The 23,651-nt window shown below is 50.6% G+C and overlaps 1 protein-coding gene across 7 annotated transcripts; it reads left to right on the forward strand.

The window, feature by feature from the left end:
- The first annotated feature begins 1,909 nt into the window (after positions 1-1,909).
- Positions 1,910-21,900, forward strand: MUC20 (mucin 20, cell surface associated). 7 transcript variants are annotated; one of them, XM_077991073.1, is made up of 5 exons: positions 1,910-2,263; positions 6,062-7,291; positions 9,702-9,793; positions 14,178-14,275; positions 15,241-18,683. In XM_077991073.1, exons 1-5 carry the CDS (start codon positions 2,188-2,190, stop codon positions 15,500-15,502), a joined length of 1,758 nt encoding a protein of 585 aa, XP_077847199.1. In that variant the 5' UTR covers positions 1,910-2,187; the 3' UTR covers positions 15,503-18,683. The 7 variants fall into 7 exon arrangements, 5 of the variants coding, with proteins under 5 accessions (XP_077847199.1, XP_077847200.1, XP_077847201.1 ...); XM_077991074.1 differs by lacking the exons at positions 14,178-14,275; positions 15,241-18,683 and adding exons at positions 12,468-12,590; positions 13,238-13,634 and having other exon boundaries at positions 1,921-2,263; XM_077991075.1 differs by lacking the exon at positions 15,241-18,683 and adding an exon at positions 20,119-21,900 and having other exon boundaries at positions 1,924-2,263.
- Positions 21,901-23,651: the final 1,751 nt, after the last annotated feature.

Below are 23,651 nucleotides of genomic sequence, written 5' to 3' on the forward strand. Positions count from 1 at the left end.
ACCCGCATTCTTGCTTAGTCTCTTCTCCGTCTTCCCTTGGGGTGAGCCTCAGAGTGGATCGCAGCTACTAGATGGGGTCTAAGAGGATACAGTCCCTGCTGTGGCCCTGGCTTCCTCTCTCTACCTGACACCCCCCGGGGGGTCCTTGTCTCATTTGATAAGCAAAGAGCTGGGGCTGAGTGGAGGATGGAAGGGGCTCAGCCTACAGATCAATGGTGTCCAGGATCCCCACCCCGAGTGCTGGGTTTTGTCCCCTATGGGACCCCCTCGGCCTCTTCCTCCTCCCATTCTCTCCCATTCCCTCCTTCTTCCCAGCAGCACAGCCCAGAGCAGAGTAAATTTCTGCAAGACAATGTCACACACCCAACGCAGAACCCCAGACCATGGGGCCAAAAGGACCTTGCAGTTCACGTTGACTGAGGCCCAGAGAGAGCACATAACTTGTACGTTCACACAGCTCCTGGGTCAGTGTTAAGGAGAGAGTTGGAAATGGAACCTGGACCTTCCAATTTTTTTTTTTTTCTTTTCCTTTTTTAGACAGAGTCTTGCTCTGTCACCCAGGCTGGAGTGCAGTGGAGCAATCTTGGCTCACTGCTACCTCTGCATCCTGGGTTCAAGAGATTCTCCTGCCTCAGCCTTCCAAGTAGCAAGGATTACAGGCCCACACTACCATGCCTGGCTAATTTTAGTATTTTTAATGGAGACGGGGTTTCACCATGTTGGCCAGGCTGGCCTTGAACTCCTGGCCTCAAGTGATCTGTCCACCTTGGCCTCTCAAATGCTGGGGTTACAGGTGTGAGCCGCTGCACCTGGTTTTAAAGTTCTTTCCAGTTCTGAGATGTTGTGATTCCCTCATGTGGATCCAGCAGGCTTTCTTCTACTCAAGAGTGGCCTTCATCAGCGCTCCTGCCCGGAAATTCCCAAGCTGCCTTGTGTGGTCACCGGCCAGCGGCCATAACTGTCCATGTCCGTGGCACACGGAGGGAGGAAGATTCTTCTCTCGGGCGTTTGGAAATATATTCAGTAACTGCATGTCCCTTCTCATGGCTGAATCTCTAGCTTCTCTGAGTCATCACCCTCCCGCGTCCTCTCTTCCTAGGCCCTGAAACTCAGATGAGCACGCTCACCTTTTCTCTCTTCCCAGCCCTGCGCCTTCAGCCTGGCCAGTGTTCCTGGCTTTGACTGGGATGCAGAATCACAGGATGATGAAGATGGAAGGATGTTAGGGATCAGAGTCTTGTCCCATGCCGGGGAGCTGTCTTTTCTCCCCAGCACTTGGGAATCAGAGCGGATGTCAGGGTTCCCACTCACTTACTGAGCACCTAAGATGTATATATTTCTGATGAGCATCAACTGTGTGGCGGGCACTGTGTAAGAGCTTTACTATCGCGTGTCATCCTTACGACAGCAGCCCGGCGAGGCAGGGCTTATCCATTTACAGAGCAGGAGGAGAAGGTTCAGCCTGGCTCTGAAATGTGCCCTCGGAGATAGAGTTAATCATGCCCAGGACCGGGAATGAAGCCGGGGTCTGACTTGAAGCCCCAGCTCCAGGCACGGGAGGGGAGGTGGTGAAACGGGACCCCCTGTGGCCTTCCCAGCACAAGACTGAGGGTCAGCGTCACTGTGGAAGTGATTTGGCCGGGCGCGGTGGCTCAGGCCTGTCATCCCAGCACTTTGGGAGGCCAAGGCGGGCGAATCGCCTGAGGTCAGGAGTTCAAGACAAGCCTAGCCAGCACGGTGAAACCCCGTCTCTACCATAAATACGAAAATTAGCTGGGCGTGGTGGCGGCGCCTGTAATCCCAACTGCTCGGGCGGCTGAGGCAGGAGAATCGCTTGAACCCAGGAGGAAGAGGTTTCAGTGAGCTGAGATCTCACTGCTGTACACTCCAGCCTGGGCGACAGGGCGAGACTCCATCTCAAAAACAAACAAACAAAAAAAAAGCTAGTGATTCCACATCTTCAAATCAAATTTCAGCGGAGTGTTTACTGGGCAAGCAAGGCAGGGGGTCAGCTTGCTGACAGCCTCAACCTGCCAGCCCTCAGCCTGCACATTTGTGTGGCCACATCCTGGCAACTAGCCAGTCACACACCTCGGCAGGAGGCGGCCCCTCCTCCCTGGCTTGAGGAAGCAGGAAAAGGTACCCGTGAGACGGCCAGCAGTTCTGCAGCGGCGGTGGCCGGCTAGGATGGGCTCTCTCTGGGGTCTGGCTCTGCCCCTTTTCTTCTTCTGCTGGGAGGTTGCGGTGTCTGAGATCTCTGCAGGTAAGGAGGCCAGAGGGGCTGGTGGGCCTCCCCCCTCGTGGGGCTCTGGGAGTGAATTTCAGTGTGGGCAAGGGCAGGCTCTCTTGGGTTGGTGACAAGGAACCACAGTGCTACCTGTGAAGTGCCATCGTTGATGATAAAGAGTGTGCGGATGGCGGTGTGTGAGTGTAAGCCTGCCTGGCGCTGCCATGGTGAGAGGTGGCTGAGAGTCTGCCTTTATGAACGTGGAGAGTGAGTGGGGTGGGGAGGTGGGTGCAGGGAGGTGCCAGCTGGCAATCATTGTGCAGAAAGCTGAAGAATGTGGCTCAACAAGATTCGGACTCCTCCAAGTTTATTACCTGGCATGGATTTCCTTCAAAATACAGATTCCGAGTGAAAAGTCCGACTACCACAAACTGCTTGGGAAGGGTGGATGCTGAGAGGCAGGGCTTTTGTGAAAGATGGGAAGGAACCCTGACCTGTCGTTAATAGGAGCTGTGCCAAACTCATCACATACATTAAAAAAGGGGGGGATTTGTTTTATTTTATTTTATTATTTTATTTTATTTTATTTTATTTTATTTTTTGAGACGGAGTCTCGCTCTGTCGCCCAGGCTGGAGTGCAGTGGCGCGATCTCGGCTCACTGCAAGCTCCGCCTCCCGGGTTCACGCCATTCTCCTGCCTCAGCCTCCCGAGTAGCTGGGACTACAGGCGCCCACAACTGCGCCCGGCTAATTTTTTGTATTTTTAGTAGAGACGGGGTTTCACCGTGGTCTCGATCTCCTGACCTTGTGATCCGCCCGCCTCGGCCTCCCAAAGCGCTGGGATTACAGGCGTGAGCCACCGCGCCCGGCTTTATTTTATTTTAGAGCAGTTCTAGGTTTGCTCTAAACCTTGAGTGGAGAGGCCGGGTGCAGTGGCTCACACCTGTAATCCCAGCATTTTGGGAGGCCAAGGCGGGCAGATCACCTGAGGTCAGGAGTTTGAGACCAGCCTGACCAACATGGAGAAACCCCGTCCCTACTAAAAATACAAAATTAGCGGGATGTGGTAGCAGCTGCCTGTAATCCCAGCTACTCAGGAGGCTGAGGCAGGAGAATTGCTTGAACCTGGGAGGTGGAGGTTGCAGCGAGCCAAGATCACGCCACTGCACTCCAACCTGGGCAACAGAGTGAAACTGTTTAAAAAAAAAAACAAAAAAACAAAAAACTTGAGCAGAGAGTATCGAGTTCCCATCCCCACCACTTACAGCCTCCCCCATCATCAACATCCCCCACCAGAGTGGCACGTTTGTTAGGACTGAGGAACCTACTCTGATGCATCATTATCATACATTATATTTTTAACTCTCACAATGGCCCTACAAGATGACCCTGCTCTGACCACCCCCGACTCCACTGCTTTAAGGATGAGGCCACTGTGCTTCTGGGGACCCAGTGACTCCTCCTCGGAGCCAGGATCTGACTCCACACAGGCCTGAGCACTGCACGCCTCGGCCTCCTGCCTGTGCTCACCGTGGCCTGGTGTGCACATGTCCCGTTAGCTCCACCTTACGGATGCAGAAATGCAGGCTTGGAGCTGAGAGACTTGGCCAGGGTCACAGGGCAGAGAGCAGGTTCTCCAACTCAGGGTCCCCAGTCCACCTGCTTTCCTCTCCACCAGATTGGAAGATGGTACCAGGAGAGCCGCAGTGTTCCAGAGCTCCCGAGGGGCTGGGCCGGGCTTTGCTGTATTTGAGAAGACCCTCCGGACCCAAAAGGCTGTGGGCTTGGGGAGCATGAGGAGGTTTCACAGCAAAACTGACACCCCGGGGCTCCTGGAGAAGCTGGAAAATGTGCCAGGGGAAGTCAGGCTCCAAGGGCACCACTCTGGGCTTCCAGCTGTGTGGGCTGGACCAAGAAGGCTCAGAGAAATGATCTCAGGCCTTGAAGTGGGGAGAAGAAACTGTATTATGAAGGCAGAGGAACAGTTCCTGCAAAGTGAGATTTGTGTGTGCAGCTGGGCTGCAATGGACCAGTGGTGGCAGTGGGTGCCCAGGACTCGCCCGCTGCCTGGGGGTGCAGCCCGTACTCCTCACTATAGTCACATCGACTGTGCGTGCTTTCAGGTGGCCGGGGAGAGGACTCCATGGGGGAGGGATGCTTACCTTGTGGGCTTTGGAATATAAGGGTTTTCCCTTTCACCTTCTCCGCTGGTCCTCACCACCTTGGCAAGGCAGGTATTGTGACCCTGTTTACTCAGGTGAGGACATGGAGGCTGGGAGGGGTCTAGAGACTGGCCGGGCTAGTAGGAGGCCGAGTCATCCGGCCCCAGAGCCAGCAGTGGGCAGCACAGCGGCAGCTGCAACCAAGGAGCTGCCTTGTCATTCCCTGAGGTCCACAGGACAGCCAGCGGGGACCTGGGGCCCCGTCCTGATGCCCTGGGGAGAGGTTCTAGGCCTCTTTGGGGGTCTATGGGCTACTTTTGGACCAGTGGAGCTGGGTAAAGACTATCTCAAACCATGTGCCAGGGGAGGTCAGACTCCAAGAGTGCCACCTTTGGGCTTCTAGCTGTGTGGGCTGGACCAAGAAGGCTCAGAGAAATGAGGGGGTTTGTATTTGATCCTTTTCCTTCCACGACTGGGATTACTACATAAAACACAGGGCATCCAGTTACATTTGAATTTCAGGTAACAATTTTTTTTTTTTTTTTTAGTGTAAGTATGTAGCCAATATTGCATGAGAAATATGCTAAAAAGTTATTCAGATAAACTTGCATTTATCTGAAATGCAAGTTCAAATTTAACTGAGTACCCTATATTTTTATTTGCTAAATCTAGAAACCCTCTCCAAGAGGCTCCTTGGCCCACTCCCAGGGAGAGCCCCATCTCCCTGCAGACAGGAGAGGGCCCCCCCTTCCTCAGGCCAGAAAAGATCTTGCAGTAAACTACTCAAGAGGCTGGGGCAGGAGGATCACTTGAGCCCAGGAATTCAAGACCTGCCTGGGCAACAAAGCAAGATCCTGTCTCTGGGGAAAATATCCTACCGTGGCCTTCCTCGGGGCCCCCGCTCCTCCCACCTCAGGGCCAGTCAAGGGAACAGGCCTCTGCTCTAGGCAGAAGTGCCAGCAGCCGCTCTCTGAAAGGCTAGGTTTTGCCTGAGCTGGCTCCCTGTGTCCTGTGGAAAATGCCTGGCCACAGTTTCTGTGGTTCCCGGGCTCCAACCCTGCAGTTCTCAGCCTCATTCAGGAGGGGCCTTGGCAGGGTGGGGCACCCTGTTTCCCTTGCCGGAGCCCCAAGGACTCTGCCGGCCCCCTCGCTTTGGCAGCAGCACTGCCCACCCTGTCTCTGGAGGTTCCTCCCTTCGGTCCACCCAGCCACCCCGAAAGGCCTTTCTCATCTTTGAAGGGTTTTGACTTCCGTGGGGAGGTATGTGTTGGATGAGAAAAGTGGCCGGGGAAGGGGACACAGGTTCAGAAAGCTCTGCGAGTCCTGGACGCTGCTCTGCCTTCTTGGCTTACCCTGGAAGGTGGACGCTGGCCCCACTCATCCCCTGTTAAAGACGCAGGCCGAGAGCCAGCAGATCCCGGGGCTTGCTGGCCCCTAGTGAGTTGTCAGGGCTTCAGAGGACGCCAGTCATGGCAACCCCAGCTCTGTGGCTGCCACATGGGCCTGGGCTTCCCAGGACTGCCTCTTTCTTGTTCGCTTATGTAGATGAAAAAGGAGGTAACAGCACTTCCCCTCCCCACCCTCCTCCCAGAAGTGCCCAGGGTGTAAACGAAATCGCTTGCGTGAAGTCCACTGGAACCCAGGCTCACCAAGTCAATCTTAACCAACACAGGCCCCAGCAGCCGCAGAGCAGACGCTGCGATGACAATGGACGACACAGAAGTGCCCGCTATGATTCCAGCACCAGGCCACGCCGCTCTGGAAACTCGAACTCTGAGTACTGAGACCTCCTGTAGGTCCTTAACCCCAGCCGGCCCCATTCCAGAAGCAGAGACCAGGACTTCCACAGAAACACCTCCCGACCGCACGGTGCTGATCGCCACCTCTGCGGAGACATCCGCCGCCACTGGCAGCCCCGAGGGACCTGGAATGACCACAGCGGAGACCGTCACAGGCAGTGATCCCAAGGAAGCCGTCTTTGACACCCTTCGCACCGATGATAGCTCTGAAGAGGCAAAGACACGCACAACGGACATATTGACATTGGCTCACACCTCCACAGAAGCTAAGGGCCTGGCCTCAGACAGCAGCGCCTCTTCCAACGGCCCCCATCCAGCCATCACCCCCTCATGGTCCCTGGGATCTGACATCGCTCTCCTCACTGAAGCCCTGGTGACCGTCACCCACATCAAGGTTATCAATTGCAGCATCACAGAAACAGAAACAACGACTTCCAGCATCCCTGGGGCCTCAGACACAGATCACATCCCCACGGAAGGGATGAAGGCCTCGCCCACCTCCAATCCACCAGCTCTGCCTGACTCCACTGATGCAAAACCACACAGCACCGAGGCCACAGCCTCTGCCGAGACCCTGTCCACAGCCGGCACCACAGAGTCAACCGCACCTGATGCCACGGTTGGGACCCCACTCCCCACCAACAGCGCCACAGAAAGAGAAGTGACAGCACCCAGGGCCACGACCCTCAGTGGAACTCTGGCCACAGTTAGCGGGAGTCCCCTGGAAGAAACCTCAGCCCTCTCTGTGGAGACACCAAGTTACATCAAAGTCTCAGGGGCAGCTCTCGTCTCCACAGAGGCCGGGTCAACAGTGGGCAAAACAGCTTCCTTTGCTGGGGGCTGTGCTTCCTCCTACAGCCCCTCAAAAGCCATTATCAAGAACTTCACCCCTTCAGAGACACTGACTGCAGACGTCACAACCAAGGGGCCCTTCCCCACCAGCAGGGACCCTCTTCCTTCTGTCCCTCCGACTACAGCCAACAGCAGCCGAGGGATGAACAGCACCTTAGCCAAGACCACAGCCTCAGCGAAGACCCCAATGAAGCCCCCAACAGCCACGCCCACCACTGCTCGGACGAGGCCGACCACAGACGTGAGTGCAGGTAAGTGGCTCCTGCTGGTGATCTTTGGGATTTGGGATGCGGAGTTTCCAGGACGTCTCCGCGCTTGAGAAGTGGAGAGGAAGGAAGGATCTGGAGCCTATTCAGAGCCTGCCCCTCATGTTGCCGCTTCGTGATCTTCTAGTGGTTCTTGGCGAAATCAGGAAAAGGCAGATGGAGGGTTGTGTATGGAAAGAGGTGGAGATGGAAGTCTGGAGAAACGGTTTTCAGTCTCAGCTCTGCCTCTAACAACCCGAGTGACCTTGGGCAAGTCCCTCTCCCTCTCCGGGCCTCAGTTTCCCCACCTGTAGTTGGAGAGGGTTGGGATGGGCACCAAAGTCCTGTCCAGCTCTGACCTTCTATGAAGTTCACTGTTAAGCAGCTCTGGAAGCTTCTATTCCAGCCATAGCCACACAGAGGAGCAGCGTGCAGGCATCAGGCCCAAGCTGCTGTTCTCTGACAGGCTGGGACCCCATGAAAGTGGGACACGCTGGATGCATTTCCTGGGATTTATGCCATAGATAGTGACCTAAAATAAATGAATACAGGTACAGGCCGGGAGCGGTGGCTCACGCCTGTAACGCCAGCACTTTGGGAGGCCGAGGAGGGTAAATCACCTGAGGTTAGGAGTTTAAGACCAGCCTGGCCAACATAGTGAAACCCCGTCTCTACTAAAAATTTGAAAATGAACTGGGCGTGGTGGCGCACGCCTGTAATACCAGCTACTCGGGAGGCTGAGGCAGGAGAATCGCTTGAACCCGGGAGGTGGAGGTTGAAGTGAGCCGAGATCACGCCGCTGCACTCCAGCCTGGGTGATGAGAGTGAAACTCCATCTCAAAAACAAACAAACAAACAAACAAATAAATACAGCAAAGTCTTGGGAGTTTAAAGCTACATCTCTGAGGCAACAAACAGGGACTTCTCAGGGGAGAGTTCATTGTCAGAGGCTGCTTGGTCAGTCCAGCTTCTGGCCAGCCTGTAGCCTCCACCTCCACTTGCTGTCACTCTGCCCTTGGGCCTCATCTCTGTGTATCCACAGCTTGCTCCCACCTTTCTGGGGGAGGTGGGAATACAAACATTAATCACAGCCACTCAATAAATAAGGATATTATTGAATATCTTTTGTATTGTAGAAAGGGGTGATATAAACATGTTTCACACCCAGTAAGCGTTGGCCCCCGCTGAACGTTCTCTCTGATGCCAGGCAGTGTGATGCCAGGCAGTGCCACCAGCTTCGTGTATGTTATCTCCTCTATTTAACCTTCAAAACAGCCTTAGGAGGTGGGTAACACGACCGCATCTGATAGGGTTAAAGATGGTAGCTAAACTGCCCTGGAAAGAAAAATACCTTTCTTTATTATTGGCTGATTAGCATAAAAAGGTACATCATAAAATGTCTTCCTCCCCGGCTGTACCCCCAGCCAGTTCTCTTCACACGTGTAACCTGTGGGATTGTTTCTTTTCTTTTCTTTTTTTGAGACAGAGTTTTGCTCTTGTTGCCCAGGCTGGAGAGCAATGGTGCAATCTCGGCTCACCGCAATCTCTGCCTCCCGGGTTCAAGTGATTCTCCTGCCTCAGCCGCCCGAGTAGCTGGAATTACAGGCGTGTGCCACCATACTGGCTAATTTTTGTATTTTTAGTAGGGATGGGGTTTCACCATGTTGGCCAGGCTGGTCTTGAACTCCTGACCTCAGGTGATCCGCCCGCCTCGGGCTCCCAAAGTGCTGGGATTACAGGGGTGAGCCACCGCGCCCAAGCTTATTGCCTTGGTTTTACTGACCAGTGAATAAAATTGTGTTTATTGTGGTTTGAACACTTACCATGAGATCTGCGCTCTGAGATGCTGCGATACAGTGTTACCCACGGTACGGTACAGCAGGGCAGGTCGCTGGAACTCACTCATCTTGCATAACTGAAATGTCACCCCCTTGGTCAGCTCCTCCCTGCTTCCCTGTCCTTCAGAAAGCTATTCTTTCTTCGTCCTGTTTTGTTTTACCATCACTTGTTTAGCCAGTTCTGCATGGATGGACTCTTAGGTTGTTTCTAGTGTTTCATTAAGACAAACAGCGCTGCAGTAAACAGGACATTTTTTTTTTTTGAGATGGAGTCTCACTCTGTCACCCAGTCTGGAGTGCAGTGGCATGATCTCGACTCACTGCAACCTCCACCTCCAGGGCTCAGATGATCCTCCCACTTCAGCCTCCTGAGTAGCTGGAATGACAGGCGTGAGCCACCACACCCAGCTCATTTTTGTATTTTTAGTAGAGACAGGGTTTCTACTATGCTGGCCAGGCTGGTCTCGAACTCCTGACCTCAGGTGATCCACCTGCCTCGCCCTCCCAAAGTACTGGGATTACAGGCGTGAGCCACCGCCCCCAGCCCTGATTTTCATCTTACTGTTCTCCATTTGCAGGTGAAAATGTAGGTTTCCTCCTCCTGCGGCTGAGTGTGGCCTCCCCGGAAGACCTCAGTGACCCCAGAGTGGCAGAGAGGCTGATGCAGCAGGTGAGTGGACACTTTCTGGGCCAGGGGAGTAGAGGAAGGCGTGAGGTTTGCAGGGGCTGCCGGGAAGACCCGCGGGACACGGAAGAGCAGCTACCGCACTTGGAAGGGAGTCTCGTTTCTTACAGAGAATTGGGAGCTGCATTGGAGGATCTCTGCCTGGCTTTGCTTCTGCCTGCCTTCTCCGAGTTCTTCGTTTCCTTCTCTGCAGTGTAGACACATGACTGCCCAACCCCCATGACTGCCCAACCCCCAATTTCTTCTGGTCCTTGGAAGCTTGGCCCTGGCCCCTGAGGAGAAGGTCAGTGATATTGATGGGAGGTAGGCAGGACTCTTGGTTGTAAGTGGCAGAAACCCAAGTCAGAGCAGTTTATGAAAAAAAGAAAAAAAGGCAAGATCTGAGAAACCTAGAAGCATCTCCTCAGCTTCAGTATGGCTGGATCCGGCAACTCAAACGTGATCACGGGGATTTTCTCTTTCTCTCCCCGTCTTAGCTCTACTCCCTTCATTCTTCAGAGTCTTTCTTTATATGTATGAAAAGGCAGCTTTGTTAGCCATAGATTCACAAGGCACTTCCCTCTCCCCAACTTTTCTTTTCTTCTCTCTCTCTTTTTTTTTCTTGAGATGAAGTCTCGCTCTGTTGCCCAGGCTGGAGTGCAGTGGTGTGACCTCGGCTCACTGCAAGCTCCGCCTCCCGGGTTCACGCCATTCTCCTGCCTCAGCCCCCCCGAGTAGCTGGGACTACAGGCGCTGCCACCGCGCCCGGCTAATTTTTTTGTATTTTTTTAGAAGAGACGGGGTTTCACCGTGTTAGCCAGGATGGTCTCGATCTCCTGACCTCGTGATCCGCCCGTCTCGGCCTCCCAAAGTGCTGGGATTACAGGTGTGAGCCACCACGCCTGGGCCCCTCTCCCCAAATTTTCATGTCATCCGGGGAAGGGCAGGTCTCCGTGGCCTGCAAGGGCCATCACGACTGACAACCCAATCAGGATCCCATAGAGGAAGGACGAGCCCCAAGAAAACAGGGAGGCTAGGCAGAAAAACCCCAGAGATGTACACCCTAGATGAGGACCAAGATTGGGAGGCATTTGTACAAGTTGGGAAAATTCTCCTGAAGCCCACTGGACAGAACTTCCGATGGTGAAATCCCGGGGCCTGGGCTCTCGGGGAAGGGGGTGGTGTGGCTGAAATCCCGGGGCCTGGGCTCTCGGGGAAGGGGGTGGTGTGGCTGAAATCCCGGGGCCTGGGCTCTCGGGGATGCGGATGCTGTGGCCTGTTGGAAGGTTAGGCTGGGTCAGCTCCGTGCAGATTTCACGGGCCTGGCCTCGCTGAGGGGCGGGTGGTTCTCCTGCTGTGCGGTACACAGTAGCAGATGGGGCATGACGGGAAGTATCTAAGCTCTGCTCACAAACGTGACCAGTGAAAACAGGCCCGGTACACAGTCTAACGTGGATTGCCTCTTTGGCAGTGCCCTTGTCAGTACCCGAAGCTTGCATTTAGCACCTCTCACAGTCAATGGGGGCCGTACCACTTAAAAGTGGCTCAGGCTTATTGTCATCCCTTGCAAGGGTAAACCTGGCAGAGATGCTGGCTGGGGGTCTCATGCCAGGTGTAGAGTTCATAGCCGGGCTGGACAGGTGAAGTGATTGCCCTTTGCAGAGGGAAGCAAGATACGTCTGTGGAGAGTGGGATCCTTTGTTGCAGGCGAAAGAAAACCTCTGTCTGTCATAAGTAAAAGGGGGATTTGTTGGCAGGTCCCAGAGTGCATAGAATCAAAGCAATGCCAGGACAGCAGGCTCGGAACATAGGCAGGAGGACCCCCAGGGGAGTGCGGGGGCTCTGGGGGCCAGACAGTGGGACACACTGGCTGGGACACGGTCCCTCTTGCTGGTGAGTCACTACTGGACGCTGCCACAGCCGACGGGCGTCATGCGGCCTGCGCACACGTTCACACGGGTTCTCGCTGCCTTTTTGTCTCGCTGGACTTTTTGCTCCAGAGCCAAAGTCCTGAGTAGGAACATCTGATAGGCAGAGCTTAGCCCTTGTGCTCCCGTGAGTCCACAGCCAGGTGCCAGGGGATGGGAAGAAGGGATATCTGCATCCTTGGAGTTCTCTTAGTGGCAGCGAGGCCCATCAAGACTCCTACCGCAAGGAGTTCCCTAAACATAGCACGGAGATTCGACCCCAGATGGCCAAATAAATGACAAATGCTCCCGGCACATGACAATCAAAGTAGCGAGTGTGAATCCTTGTGGAAGAGGGAAGCCAGTTGTTTGTTTTGTTTTGTTTTGTTTTGTTTTGTTTTCTGAGACTGTGTCTCGCTCTGTCGCCAGGCTGGAGTGTAGTGGTGAGATCTCGGCTCACTGCAACCTCCACCTCCCAGGTTCAAGACATTCTCCTGCCTCCGCCTCCCGAGTAGCTGGGATTACAAGCCCGCGCCAGCAAACCGGCTAATTTTTACATGTTTAGTAGAGACGGGGTTTCAGGTTTCACCATCTTGGCCAGGCTAGTCTCGAACTCTTGACCTTGTGATCCACTCACCTCAGCCTCCCAAAGTGCTGGGATTACAGGCATGAGTCATTGCGCCTGGCTGGAAAGCCAGTTTTGTTTTTTTCTTTTTCCCTTTCTCTCTTTCTCTTTCTTTCTCTTTCTCTTTCTCTTCTTTTTCCTGAGACAGATTCTCACTCTGTTGTCCAGAGTGCAATGGAGTGCAATGGCGCGATCTCGGCTCACTGCAACCTCCGCCTCCCTGGTTCAAGCAATTCTCCTGCCTCAGTCTCCTGAGTACCTGGGACTACAGGTGCCCACCAGCACTCCCGGCTAATTTTTGTATTTTTAGTAGAGACGGGGTTTCTCCATGTTGGTCAGGTTGGTCTTGAACTCCTGACATCAAATGACCCACCCGCCTCAGCTTCCCAAAGCACTGGGATTATTGGCGTGAGCCACCGCATCTAGCCAGGAAGCCAGTTTTGAGTCTCAGGTCTGCGCTCCCAAACCGGAAATGATTTCAGGAATCGGAAAGAAACTGGGTGATCGGGAGCAGGTCGGGCAGCTGAGGCGCAGGCACCAGGCCCTGTAGGGTTGGGCGTCAGTTCTCGTCCGGGGACAGCCCACGGTTTGGGCTCAGGAATTAGACAATGAGCGTCGGAACCAGCTAGATCTGGGTGTGAATTCTAGTTCCCAACTGTGTGGTCTTGGATAAGTTATTCTATGCGACTTTGATCCCTTATAAAATGAGGATCATAACACCTGCTTTATAAGGTTTCTGTGAGGTTTAGATGACATAATGTGTGGGAAGCACCAGCCTGTGTCCAGCATGTAAAGGGCCCAGGAAGGGTTGCCGTCCATCACATGCATTCTGCCCCACTGTCCCTTCCTGTCCTCTGCCTATGGCGAGCTCATGGGTCAGAGGGGCTGAAAGGACCACCTGGCTCCCTTGTTCTCCAGCTCCGCCAGGAACTCCACGCCCACGCGCCTCACTTCCAGGTCTCCTTACTGCGCATCAGGAGAGGCTAACAGACATCAGCTGCAGCCAGGCCTGTCCTGTATGCCAAAAGAAGGTGCTGCCCATGGCCTGGGCCCCCACCAACAGACTGCAGATGCATTACTGTGCTGAGAGGTACCAAGAAGTTTCCTGTGAAGGGCAGCCGGTCCAAGCCCCTGACCCCAGATGTGGCAACAGGACCTCGCTCACGGCCACCGGAGCATATATGCGGGGAGGGGCTTCACCTGTTCCCAGAGGTGTCCTTGGACTCACCTTGGCACATGTTCTGTTTCAGTAAAGAGAGACCTGATCAGCCATCTGTGTGCTTCCATCCTGCATGAAAATTCACTCAGCGTGGTCCAGAGGTTGTCTGTTGATCTGTATGCTTTCGCCGTTTTTACGGTAGAGGGATTGTGGATATTCTCACTGCACCTCCTCCTTCCACTCCCCCAGGTCTTGGTTTGCACTTTGATGATAGCATTTACTGAGACGGGCCTGGAGCCTGTTGAACAGGGCGCTGTGGCAGGGCAGGGGCCACCTTTGTTCATCTCAGTATCTCCTGAACTAGCAGAGCGTCTGGCCTGCGGTGGGATCACAGAGAATGTGGAATTGACCTAAATTTAAATTTCAAGTTCTGGACACAAGCCTCAATTATTCTTCTTATATGTTATAACTTACATGCTATTATTTTTTAAAAAATTAATATGGTTTACTTTTTATTATAATTAAAACTTGGTCAGGCACACTGGCTCATGCCTGTAATACCAGCACTTTGGGAGGCTGGAGTGGGTGGATCACTTGAGCTCAGGGGTTTGAGACTGGCCTGAACAACATGGCAAAGCCCTGTCTCTACGAAAAATACAAAAGTTAGCTGGGTGTAATTGTGGACACCTGTATTCCCAGGTACTCGTGAGGCTGAGGTGGGAGGATCACTTGAACCCGGGAGACAGAGGTTGCCGTCAGCTGAGATCACACCTCTGCACTGCAACCTGGGTGACAAGGTGAGACCCTGTCTCCAAAAAGTAAATGAAAAAAAATAAATAAAATGAAAGTGGCTGGGTGCAGCGACTTGTGCCTGTAATCCCAGCACTTTGGGAGGCCGAGGCAGGCGGATCAAGAGGTCAGGAGTTTGAGACCAACCTGGCCAGCATGGTGAAACTCTGTCTCTACAAAAAACACAGAAATTAGCTGGGTGTGGTGGCAGGGGCCTGTAATCCTAGCTACTCGGGAGGCTGAGGCAGGAGAATTGCTTGAACCTGAGAAGCAGAGGTTGCAGTGACCCAGGATCCCGCCGCTGCACTCCAGCCTGGGTGAAAGGGCAAGACTCTGTCTCATAAATAAATAAATAGATAAATAAATAAATTTAAAATAAAAGTAAAACTTGTTTATGATTTCAAAATTTTGAAAAATTCCAAAGACCAAGCAAAGTAAGAAGTGGGAAGAGGAGAAAGAAAACATGTCCTATAATCCCACCTCTTAGATACAACGATTTATTTTTTAAAATAGAGACAGGGTCTCACTCTCACCCAAACTGCAGTGCAGTGGTACGACCATGGCACACTGCAGCCTTAACCTCCCAGACTCCAGTGATCCTCCCATCTTAGCCTCCTGAGGAGCTGGGACCACAGATGCGCCACCACACCTGGCTAATTTTTGTACTTTTTTTGTAAAGAAGGGGCTTTACCATGTTGACCAGGTTGGTCTCGATCTCCTGAGCTCAAGCAATCCTCCTGTCTCAGACTCACAAAGTGCTGGGATTACAGGCATGAGCCCCTGTGCCCAGCCTTATATACAGATACAGCTATTATTATTAGTGTTTTTCTAAAATCGAAGTTCTGATCTCTTCCTCTGGACCTGCCCCACCTGCATCTTCCCCATCTCAGTTAATGTCAATTGCATCCTTCAGTTGCTCAAGCCGAAATCCTCGGCACTGTTCTTTATTCCTCTCTCTCACATGTTGCACCAGGAAATTCTGCTGGCTCTACTGCCATCAAACTGTGCCCAGAATCTGGCCCCTCCTCAGCATCTCCAGTGCTACCACCAAGATGGTCCACGATGCCGTCATCTCTCACCTGCACTACTACGGGTCTTCCTGTTTCCAGCTCTGCCCCCACCCCAGTCTAGTCCCAATATGTCAGCCAGGGCTGTCTTTTTACAACATAAGGCAGACCACACCACTTCCTTGCTCCAATCCTCCCATTTCACTTAGAAGAAAAGCAGAGTTCTGACAACGGCTACAAAGCCATACAGAACCTGCACCCCTCCCCTGCCTCCTTAATTTGCACCACAGCCACACTGACGTCTTTCTTGTCCCTTGAATGCACTGGGCCTGCTCTTGCCTTGGGACCTTTCTGTGCATTGCTCAGTCTGCTCCTCCTCTGCATATCCACTTGGCTAACCCTCTACCTCCACCTTCACGTCCCTTCTCAGCAAGGTCTGCCATGACCATGCTGCTTAAAAATTCAGTCTCCCCTTCTGTACTTTGATGTACTTTACAGTGCTGATCACAGTTGAACATCATACGTATTTTATTTGTTTTCTTTATTATCTGTGTCCCCCAACTAGAATGAAAGGTTTTGCCCTTTACGGTTTCCCTAGTGCCAAGAACAGTACCTGGCACATGCCGGGGGCTCAGTAAACATTCGTTAGATGAATGAAGGAAACAAGGAGACAACGTTGACATTGCTGTGAGCAAGGGGAGTGTGAGCGTTTGACGGATCCCTTCCATTTCTGGAGTGGGGCAGAATGAGTTTCATAAAGTAGCTTGAACAAAAATAATTCGCTCATCTTGGCAAATATGTTGAGCACCTGCCTCAGAAGATAGACTGAGCTACGTGCCGTGGAGGATTCAAACCTGTCTCTTCTCCCAGGGATCGAAGTTAGACATGTACAGAAATAATAAATTGAAAGAACTTATTTATACCGCATATAGCAACAACAGGATGCACTTAAATATAGAGAACTCTTACAGAGCAAGAAAAAAAAAAAAAAAGGCGAACACACCAGTAGAAAAATGGATAAAGGGCAACAGGTAGTTCACAAAAGAGGAAATACAAATGTCCTCTCCTCCCACCACCACTCCCGCAATGAAAAAGAACGTGTGATTTCACTAACAAAAACAGGTCCATTAATACAGTGAGAAATTGCTTGTTGCATGTCTGTACTGATCCGTACTGGGTGCTGGGCAAACGGGCGTTCTCAAACACTCCTAGGAGGAAAGAAATTGGTACAGCCTTTCTGGAGGACAATTTAACTGATTTATTTAAAGCCTGAAAAATGTACACACTTTAACTCAGCAGTTTCGTGACTGATTTATCTTAAGGAAGTAATTAAGAATCCGTGCCTAATTTTTATAACAACTAATAGATGAAAAAGACAAAATGAAACACAAATAACCTAAAATCTCCCTATGTAACAGTTTGCTTACACACTATAGTGTTATTTTTTGCAAGCTACAGAAGCGTTGTTGAAACATGTATTAAGATGGAAAAAAGTTCATGAAATATTATTTTATCTTCTCTTATTTTCTAAAAGTGGAACTAAAAAAATTTTTTTTAACTCCAAGCTACCTTTTATACCATCTCAGAGCCTTCCTCTCCCAAATCAAAGCTACTCCTGTTCCTACCTCCGGGATGAAATCCCCACCTTGGTATGCAAGGGTCTTCATGATACGGCCTCAGCCAACTACCTTAGCTCCAGGTCGTGGCCCCATCTTCCATATCCTGTGCTCCTTGCACAGGGAGCAGCTCGCTAACCCCAGGCACACCTGCTTCCATCTGGAGTGTCTGCACATCATGATTCTTCCCCTGGTCCCTTTGCCTGGAAAACTCCTATTCATTCCTCAAAGCCCAGTTCAGGTGGCACCTCTCCATGACTTTGTCAGATTCCCTACAGAGGTGCTGATTTTCTGGTCTCTTTACTTGTGTTTCTGTTATAACACTTAACATGCTGTACAATAATGTGCTTATTTTATTTACAAGTTTGTTACATTGTAGGTGCTCTAGGACAAGCAGTCAGTAGTATTCACCTCTGTCATCACAGAAGCTAGCATGGAGCCCTCCACCTGAGGGCACTGATGTGTTTGCAGAGTGACTGGGACAATGGTGGGCCACATAAGCAGATGGCCCTGAAACTTTCAGTGGGCTCTGAAAGTTAAGAAAATGGCATTCGGTATTGAAGTCACACAAAATGTAAATTTAATGATATAATTGTTCTGAAGCTGCACTATAATTAGGCATGAATGGAGAGCAGTTGACAAAAATGACAACAGCACCACTGTTATATAAACCCAATTCTTAAATAGTTGTTCTTCTCTTGCTTTGTACTTCCTCAAATTGGTGATACCTAATACAGGGGCTCATGTAATATTAATTACTACATATGAGGACACATGTACACACATATATGTACATGACATATATGTACATATAATGTTGATTATTGTTATTTTTGGAAGTAAAAAAATGTAAAATTTGACTAGTTTAAAAAATCTGTAAAATATGGGATACACAAATCAGAGGCTGGGTGCGGTGGCTCACGCCTGTAATCCCGACACTTTGAGAAGCCAAGGCGGGCAGATCACTTGAGGCCAGAAGTTTGAGACCAACTTAGGCAACATGGTGAAATCCTATCTCTACTAAAAATACACAAATTAGCTGGGTGTGGTGGCATGTGGCTGTAATCCCAACTACTCAGGAAGCTGAGGCAGGAGAATCACTTGAACCCGGGAAGTGGAGGTTGCCGTGAGCAGAGATTGCATCACTGCACTCCAGCCTGGCGACAGAGCGAGCCCCTGTCTCAAAACAACAACAACAAAACAAATTAGAAGCATTTGGGAACTAAAATGTATCATTATGATTGCATGTGGTGGTGGGAGGAACAATAAAGAGGAAGAAAGAGAATGTGTGTGTGTGTGTAAATGTGTGTGTATGTGCGTGTGTGTGTGCGCACACCTCTATTACTGGAGATGACCAAAGTTAGCAGGAGTAATGTTACCAAACCAACAGGAGCCAGAAGTGCCTGGAGAAAACTCTCCAGCTATTTAAGATTCTAAAGGTGTGTGTATATGAGGTAAAAATGTCACATGTTTTATAAAGACAAATTTAAGCGTGGACCTAAACAAGATGGCCTGTCTAAAGTCACCTGTGACTTGGCGTGAGCTCTGAGACGGCACAGAAGTGATGAAGATAGCAATGATGAAGACAATGTGAGGTGGAACTTCTCTGACCAGAGACCTCATCTGAAGCTTCTGCCATAGCCAGTCCTGCCTTCATCCCTTGTGAGGGGAATTGGCCACCATATTATGCAAAGCATTTGAATGGAAACAAATTCCATGGGTGTGCCCCACACTTTAATGAGTGGACAGCATGTCACTTTCTGGTGCCAATAAATGCGTAAAGGTGTGTATCATGCCAGTTACCTGTTACTCATTATCCTAGTCATTAAGCCACTTACTTCAGGCCTGCGGGGAGTTTCTGGAAGGCTCCTTTGAAGCAGGGAAGAATGGGCAAGGGAGTCTGTGTCTTTAGCCAAGCTTTGCCCCAGAGAGCTCCCTTTGCCACTCCCGAGCCCACTGAAGGTGTCCCGGCTGCCTGCCACCAGCAGGGGACGGGGGTCTGCGCCCTTATTTCTTCCAAGCAAGCTCACACCTGGCACCCCGGGGAAGGGTCAGTCAGTTCTTTTATTCCAGGGGCCAAAGCGACAGAATTCAGACCACTTGGAGCCAGGGAATGAGCTGACGAAAATGGATGGTTGTGTTCTTGTCCTTCTAACTGTCCCACTCATGAAGGGGCAGCTAGAGAAGGGTGTCCCCAGGTGCCCTCTCCTTTCTTGGGACGCCTCTTCCTCCCATGCAGTCAGGGCCTCAGTGGCTTTGACTGGGCTCACCAAGAAAACACAGGACGTCCAGTTAAATGAGAACCTCAGATAAACGATGAACACTTAAAAATATACAAGAATGTTCCAAATTAGCTGGGTGTGGTGGCAGCGCCTGTAGTCCCAGCTACTCGGGAGGCTGAGGCAGGAGAATGGCATGAACCTGGGAGGCGGAGCTTGCAGTGAGCTGAGATTGTGCCACTGCACTCCAGCCTGGGCGACAGAGTGAGACTCTGTCTCAAAAAAAAAAAAAAAAAGAATGTTCCAAATAGTTCATGGGATGTCTTTACACTAAAACAATTATTTGTGGTTAATCTGAAATTTAAGCTGAGCTTCCTACATTTTCATTTGCTAAATCGGACAGCCCTACTTTTATTATTTTTGTTTGTATTTTATTTGAGACCGAGTCTCGCTCTGTCTCCCAGGCTGGAGCGCAGTGGTGCCAACTGGGCTCATTGCAACCATCACCTCCTGGGTTCAAGGGAGTCTCCTGTCTCAGCCTCCCGAGTAGCTGGGATTACAGGTGTGTGCCACCAAGCCCAGCTAATTTTTTATATTTTTGGTAGAGACAGGGTTTCACCATGTTGGTCAGGCTGGTCTTGAACTCCTGACCTCTGGTGATCCGCCTGCCTCGGCCTCCCAAAGTGCTGGGATTATAGGCGTAAGCCACCGCACCTGGCCCAGACAGCCCTACTTTTAATGCATCGCCTCCCACCAGGGTCCCCGCCTCCTCTCTTCCCTCCAATTTGCGGGTCTCCTTCAGCGTATCAAGCTCTCAACCTCCCCCCACGCATCAGGCCTCTCCTCTGCCTCGGGAGGAGCTGTCCATCACACACAGACACTGTCTTCCCGCTCCCTCCATTGCTCAGCGTCGGAAGTGGACGCGGGAGGACGGACCTTGGGTTTGGGGCAGCTCTGCTCCCCACTCACCACTTTGCTTTTGCTCTTTCCGGTTTCCCAATCTCCACAGTTGATGACACGCGGCCCCCACAGCGCTCCCATGTCTTCCATGGCGGGTGAATCCTTTCCCAATCTCCACAGTTAATGACACCGGCGCCCACAGCGCTCCCACGTCTTCCATGGCGGGTGAATCCTTCACAATCTCCACAGTTAATGACACCGGCGCCCACAGCGCTCCCATGCCTTCCATGGCGGGTGAATCCTTCACAATCTCCACAGTTAATGACACGCAGCGCCCACAGCGCTCCCACGTCTTCCATGGCGGGTGAATCCTTCACAATCTCCACAGTTAATGACACCGGCGCCCACAGCGCTCCCACGTCTTCCATGGCGGGTGAATCCTTCCCAATCTCCACAGTTGATGACACGCGGCCCCCGCAGCGCTCCCACGTCTTCCATGGCGGGTGAATCCTTCACAATCTCCACAGTTAATGACACGCGGCCCCCACAGCGCTCCCACGTCTTCCATGGCGGGTGAATCCTTCACAATCTCCACAGTTGATGACACGCAGCGCCCACAGCGCTCCCACGTCTTCCATGGCGGGTGAATCCTTTGCCAATAGTCCCTGGTGGGTTTCGGGTGAGTCGTAGCTTTTGGGCCTCCTGCTGGCTCCGACTCTGAGTCACATGACGAAGTCCTCACGGAAGTGGGATTCTGGCGGCCAGGTGAGGGCTGTCTCATCAGTTCCTTCGTGCCTGCTGGCCTTCCACTTCCTCACAACTGACGGACGGTTGACTCCCTAGCCACCCCCTCAGTACAATGTGTGCTTAATTCTTTTAAAAATTTAAATATATTAATTTTAAAATCATCTTTTAAATAATAAAATTTACTTTTTAAAGCAGTTTTAGGTTCACAGCAAAATTTTCCTGAGTGGAAAATACAGAAAGTTCCCATATACCCCCTGCCACACACACATATCCATACGCCCAGCTTCCCCCACCATCAACACCCTGCACGGGGGGCACATGTGTGACAGTCCATGCGTCCACGTCAGCATATCCTCATCAAAGTCCAGAGTTTACAGTTCATTTTTGGCGTTGGACATTCATTCTCTATTCAACAATGTATCGGCTGGTCGGGCGCGGTGGTTCATGCCTGTAATCCCAGCAGTTTGGGAGGCCGAGGCAGGTGGATCTCTTGGGGTCAGGAGTTCAAGACCAGCCTGGCCAACATGGCGAAACCCATCTCTACTAAAAATACAAAAATTAGCTGGGTGTGATGACGCACACCTGTAGTCTCAGCTACTTGGAAGACTGAGGAGCTAGTTGGAAAGCTGAGGCAGGAGAATCGCTTGAGCCTGGGAGGCAGAGGTTGCAGTGAGTCGAGATCATACCACTGCACTCCATCCTGGGCGATAGAGCGAGACTGCATCTCAAAAAATAAAATAAAATAAATGTTTCTGCCATTGTAGCATCATACAGAAAAATAAGTAGTTTCAGTGCCCTAAAAATCCTCTGTGCTTCACTTATTCATCCCTAACGCCTGGCAACCACTGATCTTTTTACTGTCTCCATAATTTTACCGTTTCCAGAATACCATATAATTGCAATCATGAGGTAAGTAGCCTTTTCAGATTCTCTTCTTTCACATAGTATATGCATTTAAGTTTTCTGTATGTATTTTCATAGCTGTATAGTTCATTTCATTTTAGCACTGAATAATATTCCATCGTCTGAATGTACCATAGATTATTTACCCATTCACCTGCTGAAGGGCATCTTGATTGCTTCCAAGTTTTGGCAATTATGAATAAAGCTGCTATAAATTATGAATAAAGCTGCTATAAATCTCCATGTGCAGGTTTTCGTGTGGACAAAAACATTTTCCATCCCTTTGGGTAAATACCAAGGAGTGTGATTGCTGGACTGCATAGTAAGAGTATGGTTTGGTTTGGTAAGAAACTGCCAAATTGCGGGCACCTGTAGTTCCAGCTACTCGGGAGACTGAGGCAGGAGAATCGCGTGAACCCAGGAGGCAGAGCTTGCAGTGAGCCGAGATCACGCCACTGCACTCCAGCCTGGGTGACAGGGTGAAACTCCGTCTCAAGAAAAATAAAAAAATAAACTACCGAATTGTCTTCCAAAGTGGTTGTACCATGTTGCCTTCCCACCAGTAATGAAGGAGAGTTCTTGTTGCTTCACATCCTGAACAGCATTTGAAGTTTTCAATGCTGTGGATTTTGGTCATTCTTTTTTTCTTTTTCTTTTTCTTTTGAGACAGGGTCTCACTGTGTTGCTCAGGCTGGGGTACAGGCTGGATCATGCCTCACTGCAGCCTCAACCTCCTGGGCTCAAGCAATCCTCCCACCTCAGCCTCCAGAGTAGCTGGGACCACAGTCACCTGCTACCATGCTCATATAATTTTTTAATATTTTGTAGAGATGGGATCTTGCTTTGTTGCCCAGACTGGTCTCAAACTCCTGGGCTCAAGTCATCCTCCTGCTTCAGTCTCCCAAAGTGCTGGGAGTACAGGTGTGAGCCACAATGCCTGGCAATTGTGGTCATTCTAACAGGTGTGTATTGGTTGTGCGATGTTTGCAGTTCCCTAAGGACATGATGTTGAACGTCTTTTTAGATGCTTATGTGCCATGTGAATACCTTCTTTGGTGATATGTATGTTCAGTTTTTTTACCCATTTAAAAAATTGGGTTGTTCATTTTCTTATTGTTGAGTTGTAAGAGTTATTTGTATATTTAATTAATTAAATATTATTATTTTTTGAGACAGAATCTCACTCTTTTGCCTAGGCTGACGTGCAGTGGTGCAATCTCAGTTCACTGCAATCTCCGCCTCCCGGGTTCAAGCGATTCTCCTGCCTCGGCCTTCCGAGTAGCTGGGATTACAGGCATGCACCACCACACCCAGCTAATTTTTGTATTTTTAATAGAGACAGGGTTTCCCCATGTTGGCCAGGCTGTTCTCAAATGCCTGACCTCAAGTGATCCGCCTACCTCAGCCTCCCAAAGTGCTGGGATTTCAGGTGTGAGCCAGTGCACCTGGCTCTTTGTGTATTTTTAGATAACAGTCTTTAATCAGATGGGACTTTTGCAAATATTTTCATTCTCTTGCCATTGTCTTTCACAGAGAGGAAGTTTTTAATGTTAATGAAGTTCAGCTCATCAATTATTTCCTTCATGGATCATGCCCTTGGTATTGTATCTAAGAAGTCATCACCATCCCCAAGGTCATTTAGATTTTCTCCTATGTTATTTTCTTGGGTCTTTCAGTTTTTCATTTTCATTTTATTGAGGTTTATGATTCATTCTGAGTTTTTATGAAAGGTATAAGGTCTGTGTCTATATATAAATATATTTATTTTTTTGCATGTGAATGTCCAGTTGTCCCAGTATCGTTTGTTGTAAACACTATCTCTGCTCCATTGCATAGCCTCTGCTCCTTTGTCAAAGATCAGTTGACACATTTATACAGGTCGATTAGAAATATTACTTTTAATATTCTGGGCTCTCTATTCTGTCCCATTGATCTATTTGTCTATTCTTTTGCCAGTATCATGCGGTTTTCATGACTATAGCTTTAGAGTAA

This window comes from Macaca mulatta, chromosome 2, assembly GCF_049350105.2.
Source record: "Macaca mulatta isolate MMU2019108-1 chromosome 2, T2T-MMU8v2.0, whole genome shotgun sequence".
Lineage (NCBI taxonomy): Eukaryota > Metazoa > Chordata > Mammalia > Primates > Cercopithecidae > Macaca > Macaca mulatta.